The 7,257-nt window shown below is 41.8% G+C and overlaps 1 protein-coding gene across 2 annotated transcripts; it reads left to right on the top strand.

The window, feature by feature from the left end:
• Window positions 1-1,552: 1,552 nt before the first annotated feature.
• LOC119423754 (E3 ubiquitin ligase RNF157) lies at window positions 1,553-5,895 on the top strand (the record flags this gene model as incomplete). Of its 2 annotated transcripts, none has more annotated exon segments than XM_037691167.1 (7): window positions 1,553-1,659; window positions 1,750-1,982; window positions 3,384-3,486; window positions 3,606-3,714; window positions 5,499-5,611; window positions 5,710-5,772; window positions 5,847-5,895. In XM_037691167.1, coding segments are annotated over 7 exon segments (754 nt in total), but the record flags the coding sequence as incomplete, so codon positions are not given.
• Between the last annotated feature and the right edge of the window lie 1,362 nt (window positions 5,896-7,257).

The following is a 7,257-nucleotide window of genomic DNA, read 5'->3' as shown; positions in this document are numbered from 1 at the left end:
ATATTATAAATGCAAACAAATATTGGCTTGCCTAAACTTGTTCAAAATTTAGTTAACGATGCAATTTGCAGCATTAGCTGAAAGTTCCTGGTATTTTCTAGGCTGAATTTATTTTTAATTCACACATTTCTCTGTAGTTTCTACCAGGACTTCTCAGAATTTGTATTCAAAGGTCTAAATTTCTAGATAAGGTCAAATATCTATATTTATAGGCTCAATCATCCAGGTAGATAACAAACAAAACAGTTAAATAATTTCATCTGGATCAGTTTCTTTAAGGGAGAAATGTTTCGTCTTCCATCCGGAAGACTTCATCGCTTTATCTGAACCATTTTGGCCTTGGTGTCCTCGGGCTGTTTCTGTGAGTAGCAAGGCCTTCTGGCCTAAAACATTTGATTGTTAATCAAGATGATTGATTGTTTTGGACAGATGGGTCCTTTTGCATGTGTTAAAAAAGCCTGCTTCTGAGATTCCAACAGGAGGTGGGCTTGAAACACAGCAATGAAGGCCACTTATGGAACAGATCTGGTTGGCAGGCCACAGACTGATGAAGTCTTCTGGATGGAAGGCGAAACGGTTCTCCCTTAAAGAAACTGGTCCAGATAAAATTATTTAACCATTCTTCCCCCCTTATTAATATCTTTATTTTTTAGGAATTTCTATATAGACATGACATTTATCGGAAACATTTTAGGGATTTTATCTGAAAATGAAAACATCCGCATTTGTATTTATTTAGAGAGACTGCAGTGTAAAAGCAAAGGTCAAAGGAAAAGTTTACAAGACAGTGGTGAGACCAGCTATGTTGTATGGTCTGGAGACAGAGACATGGACAAAAAGACAGGAGACAGAACTGGAAGTGGCAGAAATGAAGCTGTTGAGGTTCTCCTTAGGAGTGACAAGGACGGATAAGATGAATAAGATGAGATCATCAGAGGTACAGCACAGGTTGAACAACTGGGAGATAAAGTTAGAGAGACCAGACTGAGATGGTTTGGACATGTCCAGAGGAGGGACAGTGGGTATATTGGTAGAAGGATGTTAGAAATGCAGCTGCCAGGAAAAAGACAAAGAAGAGATATATGGATGCAGTTAGAGAGGACATGGAGGTAGTTGGAGTGAGGACAGAGTGAGATGGAGGAGGATGACGATGTGGCGACCCCTGAAGAGAGAAAAGCTGAAAGAAGGAGAAGAAGCAGTGTAAAAGCAATAAAGTAAAAGTAGCACAAATGAAAACCTTCCTTTTGATCCCCACTGCAGATAAGCTAACCGAATCAGAAATTTGAACAGCAGCTTTAAGATGAGCGACATTATTTCAGCCTGTACTCGCAGGAGAAAACTGTCGGCAGAGAGCGGATTAGTACCAAAAAATGAAAATAAATAAATACAATTTCTGAAGCGCAGACATTTTGTTTGGCCTCTTCTCATTTTAACGTATCAATTATGACTTTTATTATAAATTGTTGAATCCTAATAGTTGATTCTAAAACCTGTTATTGTCACACTTACAGTAATAAACCTTTATTCTTCGCCTGCTTCCCCTCAGCTTTTAGAGCTTTGCTGCAGATTCGAGCCATGAGGAAGAAACTCAGTCCTCTGACTCCAACCAGCTTTAACCCCGTCATCACCTCGCAGACTTCAGACTCAGAGGAACACTCGGTAAGATCGAAAAAATTAATCACCTGCGTATGAAGAAATCCTGCTTTCTGGTACCGGTGACGTGATCTTGCCGCTCTCCTCTTGTTTCAGGCGTCGGAGCACATCCCTCCAGGTTATGAGGCGGTGTCGCTCCTGGAGGCGCTGAACGGACCCCTGAACACCTCCTCGGTGGACCCTCCACCGCCCCACTCCGGCCCCAGCCACGTCTCCGGGGTGCTGCCCCCGTACAGCAGCGAGCCCCATCCGGCGCCGGCTCGCTCCCTCTCGCCTCTCGACCAGTCCAACTCCAGTCAGGGACTCAAACTGAAGAAGAGCAGCTCAAAGTGAGCCTTGACATTTAATGTAATTTTCTTGAACGTACAGATATAGACACGATCCCCAACTCATACTCCAAACACTACACATTATGCAACATCTTAGCTTCAAACTTTAACATCAAACGCTTGTCATCTCAGTCTGTTAGCAAAATATCTGGACAGATTTTAATTAATTTCTTAGAAAGTCATAATAATTGGACGTACATCTACAACTAGGGCTGAACGATTTTGGAAAATATTCTAATCGCGATTTTTATACGTCATTATTACGACTGCGATTTAGTATGCAATTATTTTTCAATGTGTTCTTATGTATTTTTCAATGAACACAAGCAATAAATCTGTTTCAGGTGCTAAAAACTCCACTGTTTTCAGCTCTGCTGCAACTCTGTATCTACATTTTTTGCATACGGTAGCTCCGGGATAGCAACTTGGCTAAAATGTGGGCGCGAGGATGTTCTGTACCGCTTATCCACTGTATTTACCAAAGCCGTAAACCCAGGCTTGGTCACTACATTAATGAGCATCATGTATTTTGCTATGAACTCCGTTATTGCTCGAGCTATTTCCACGTGCTGTTTCAAATTATGTTCATACGGAGTAATACCTTCGAACAGTTCGGTCAGTGATCCCTGTCGGCTGCTACTTTGCTTACTTGAAGCTGAAGCACAGGTTGGCATTCTAACCATGCAACTATCGTAAATGGCTTTGTGGTGTTTTTTTAAGTGTTGATAAAGATTTGTGGTGTTACCTCGAGAGTAGCGACATCAACAAGGCAGGTTCAAAATAATTCCAAACAACGGACGTGCTGCTCCTCTTTGGTACCAAACTTTCAGATGTGTCGGCCTCTGTCGAGCCTGACGCCACTGTGCAACCGGTTAAAGTGCACGTTAACTTCTCCCGCTCCCTGCTCTGCTTTGCTCCGCTCACTCGCATGTCACGTAACCAGATCACGTGACCAGTCAAGTCGCAGGCTTTGCGATTAGAAAATATAGTTTTATCATATCGCCATATTATCGCAAATGCAATTAATCGTTCAGCCCTGTCTACAACCGATTAACTTCTGGAGTCAACCAATTTCACCATAGCTGCCACAGCCAATTGACCATAGCAAACACAAAGTTTTTTGTACAGATATTGAGCTAAACTTTGGTGTGGTAGTAGCTGAGACTCATCCTCAACACATAGTACAAGAGCTAAAACATCCTGTAGAATCTCACAACATAAGGACATTTATACGGTTTGACCAAAGCGGCTTTAACTCCATCTTTTCCCATCTTGGATTTTTCCAAGTAATGCCCTTTAAATCGTGAACTTTCCTTTTGATTGTAGACGTTACTTCAGCTGGTTTCTCACCCCTTCTTGTGTTGTTCTTGTCTGATGCCAGTCCACCTTTGTTTATCTTAGATCACTTTCTCAGAACTCCTCTGTGCTTCCTGAAGAGGAGGATGAGAAGTCTTGCAGTGAGTCAGATGCCTGTCGCCACAAACTGGTTGTGGATCAGCAGGAGGTGTGTGTGTGTGTATTAAACAGACATATGAGACAGTACATCACCAGCTGCTACAGGAGGATTCACACTTTGCGTGTTATATTTAAGATTATAAAATGTGTGCTCGTTTTTTCCGACAGAGTGGAGTGACTCCAGATAGCGAGAACCTGACTCTGTCCTCGTCTGGAGCCATCGATCAGTCCCCCTGCACCGGTACCCCACTCTCCTCCACCATCACCTCCCCTGAAGGTACACAACACAAACTTAATCTTTTTCTGAAGCCTGAACTAAAATCTTATGTTACAACAGACTTCTCAGTGTTTTATTTTTACTTTTACCTCTGCACTGGCAGGAACACAGGAGGAGAAAACTGGAATCATATTGAGTCAAACTGAATTAGTAGCACTGATTTTCATCTTGAAGCTGTGGTCAGTTTTTGTAAATCTTTTGTGACCTGGGATGGAGGATTTTGTGTTTGTGTGCTTGAGAAGCGTCCAAGTTTTGGATTTTACTGCTTCTTTTAAGTGTCTACATTTAAAGAATTGTTCCTTTTATATTGTGTTTTAATTTCATTCAGTTTAAAATGACAGGTATTACAATGAAACTAGCATTTCTTAAACAAATCCTTATCACCTGTTGCTTTGCGTGACTAACTTTTAAACAAAGAAGTTGATTAATTTATACTGGCTCAGAGTTTGTGATAGGGATGATGCTCAGCTACATCCACGCCAGATTTTAGTTCAATATCTATAAAAATGAAGCATCTTTATCCATTTTTGTGTTTTCTAAGTTCTTTTAGGTGGGCCGACCATCTTAATTGGGATTGACTCCAAAAATTAAATAGTTGTAGTCGTGCTTCTAGTTATTATCTTCTGAGCGTTTCATTAAAATCTGTTTAGTGGTTCATGATATATTTTGCTAACAGACAGGTACAAACAGACCCAGGCAAAAAACATTACAGTAGTACCTCATTCATCGTGGGGGATCCGTATCCCGAAGCCCTGGGATAAGTGAAAAACCGCAAAGTAGGAATAGTAGTACAAGTAGTTAGTAGTAGTTTATTTTAGTCTATATATATATATATATATATATATATATATATATACATAAAGGCATTTTAAACTCTTCCCCACACTCTTGCAATATTCTAAACAATGTTTCTAAACTCTAAGTGCTCTAAAAGAACACAGCATGTCATGATTTCAGCTCCCTGCCTCTTCTGCTCTTTGCCACATGCAAGCTCTCTTGGCCACGCCCACTTATCTGCTCTGCGTGCTGAACAGCTGATCAGCTGCAGCGGGAAGTTTATCCTGCAGTATGGGCTGCACAAAAGTACAGGAGGAAACTTTTTCTGCAGCTCTGGGCTGCACAAAGTTGCAGCAGGTGCTAAATAATATAAAATAATTAATTTTAAATAAAAACTCCATGCTGATCATGCGGCTCATCCACCAATCAGCCAATTGTGTGTCATGTCCAATTTTATTTTGAAAAACCGCGATAGAGCGAGTCCGCGATAAACAAACCGCGAAGTTGCAAGGGACTATTGCCTTTTTGCTGTTGGTTGACAGCAATAAATTTTTTTATCCTATCATTGCCCCGTGTCTCTGAAACTTGTTATAAAAGCTCAATTTGAAGAGCATCATCTGATTCCTTTTCTCATTAAAAATGGATTCAGTGATTTCTTGTTGAAAACCGAATTCAATTTTGAAAGAAAACTTCTGAAAAACTAAAAAAGTAGTTTTATTATTTTGCTTGTGCTTGCAGTACTTTTCTTTAAGACACATTTTCCCCTCACTGTTGATAAATAGAAGGAATCAGCTTCCTTTCCCCCAGCTAAATAAAACATCCACTGTCCCTAAAAACCAAATCAAACACGGATTGTTCGGACCCTGATCCGGACCGGAGCGTGACGTCTGTCTCCGTCTGTCTGTCAGACCCAGTGAGCAGCAGCCTGGCCCAGTCTGTCATGTCCATGGCCTCGTCCCACTCGCAGCACTCCCACATCAGCGCTGACACCATGTCCTCCATGTCAGGGTCCTACCTGGCCGGGGCCGAAGGCGAGCCTGTCGGGGACGAGGGGGGAGAGGTGGTGGAGGAGAACCAGGACGCCCCGATGGAGAGCCGAGGACCGTTGCAGCAGGAGGCGGTGAGTCATGAGAAGGAGGAGACGGCGTGATCCAAACCAACAATAACGTCTCGTTCTGTTACAACATCGCCTCATTTTGTATATTTTTTCTTGTTTAGGAGTTTTCTAAGGAGACAAAGGAACAAAACTACTCGTTGGGTGTGGAGGAGCAGGACTCAGAGGTAAATTAACACGGATGAGTCAAAAATGCTCAAATCTGGTTTTAAATTTAACAATTCTCTGTTGAATTTTTAAGGGAAATGACGTCACTGAAGAGGACTGCTCCTCCCCTTCTAATGGAAAAGGTAACTATGACCTTTAACCCTAGATCTCTCATCTCCCTCTGCATTTGTCGCTCTCCAACCATGAGAAAATGAGATTTGTGCTTTCACAATAACGCCCAAATTAAAGGCATTCTGTTTCTATCATTGTCCTCTAGATGGGGCAGTCTGTCATAATGTGTGCACGTGTTCGAATCCACTCAAACCTGCAGGGTCTGAACTGGAGTGGATCTTTTTCATGCAGAATGTGTGCAAAGGGCCAAATTTTATGCACGAAAAGCCCTTTGATCTGGGTTTTCGTATGATAGAGTAACTGATCAAGCCCCTAAATATCTTGTTATATAAATCTGAGCTCAATGTGTAATTCTGCCTGGTATGAACCCAGCACCCGACTCTTAAACTGTTGCAAGAATGCAGCTCAAGTCGAACTTATTAATCTAACTCAGACTGTTCAGAATTTAATTGTTGGAAATGTTCCCACAAATCGACCCATCCTTTCATTCAGAGCAGGAAACGCTCGCCTCTAGGCATCCTGCGATGTTTAGATGCTGCTGCGCATCGGGCTGCTGCCTTGCATTTGCATGACTTTGCACTATTGATGTCTAAACGTGTACATTTTGTGTCTACACTGTGTTTGTACGACAGGTGCCATTTATGTGCTGATGCAACTTCTTCATGCTTTACCTGTGTTTCTCATGAACGCACTTTGTGTTTGTTTGTGTGTAAAAAAACAAAAGAGAGTGAAACAAAATGTTGTGTTCAGTCAATTTGATTCTGAACCCAGCTTGATGCAAACTAAACCTCATCACTTTTCGAGTTCCTCTCTGGTGTCTTGGTGTGTATGTGTGTGTTTAACATGAAAACTTGTGAATTTTACTTGATGAGCTTCCAGTTGGAGCAAACCTGTGCAGCCGGACTGACTGTGACTGAACATGCTCTGCAGGATGTATGTTTGTGAGTGCACGTGTGTGCATGCGTACGAGCTCTGTCCTGTTAAAATGTTTGTCACATACATTTAAGCTCCAGCAGGCTCTCTGCATTCTTACACAAATAAAACATGTTTGTTGTCAACCATGGGGAGCAGAGCGAGTAAAGACAGCAGCAGAGTGAGATGTGGTCAGTTTGTCCTCCAGCAGTCTAAGCATACAGCAGCAAATCGTTGGTTACGTACTGTAACCCCAGATTCTATGAGTATAGGCGTAGCCCTTTACAGAGTCAGTCAGAGAGTCAGAGTCAGAGTTTCTTTATTGTCATTCGCACCTCATGTGGTACATGTGGTGGAGCGAAATTATGTACGCAGGGTCCCAGCTACATCCAACAATAAAATGTATAAGAAAAACAGTAATAACATCTAAGATATGAACTAAGAAAAACATCAACTAAATA

The sequence above is a fragment of the Nematolebias whitei genome, chromosome 17 (assembly GCF_014905685.2).
Source record: "Nematolebias whitei isolate Nwh7 chromosome 17, NemWhi1, whole genome shotgun sequence".
In the NCBI taxonomy this organism is placed as follows: Eukaryota; Metazoa; Chordata; class Actinopteri; order Cyprinodontiformes; family Rivulidae; genus Nematolebias; species Nematolebias whitei.
The sequence above is the reverse complement of the archived record's forward strand: the minus strand, read 5'-3'. Positions and strand labels throughout refer to the sequence as shown.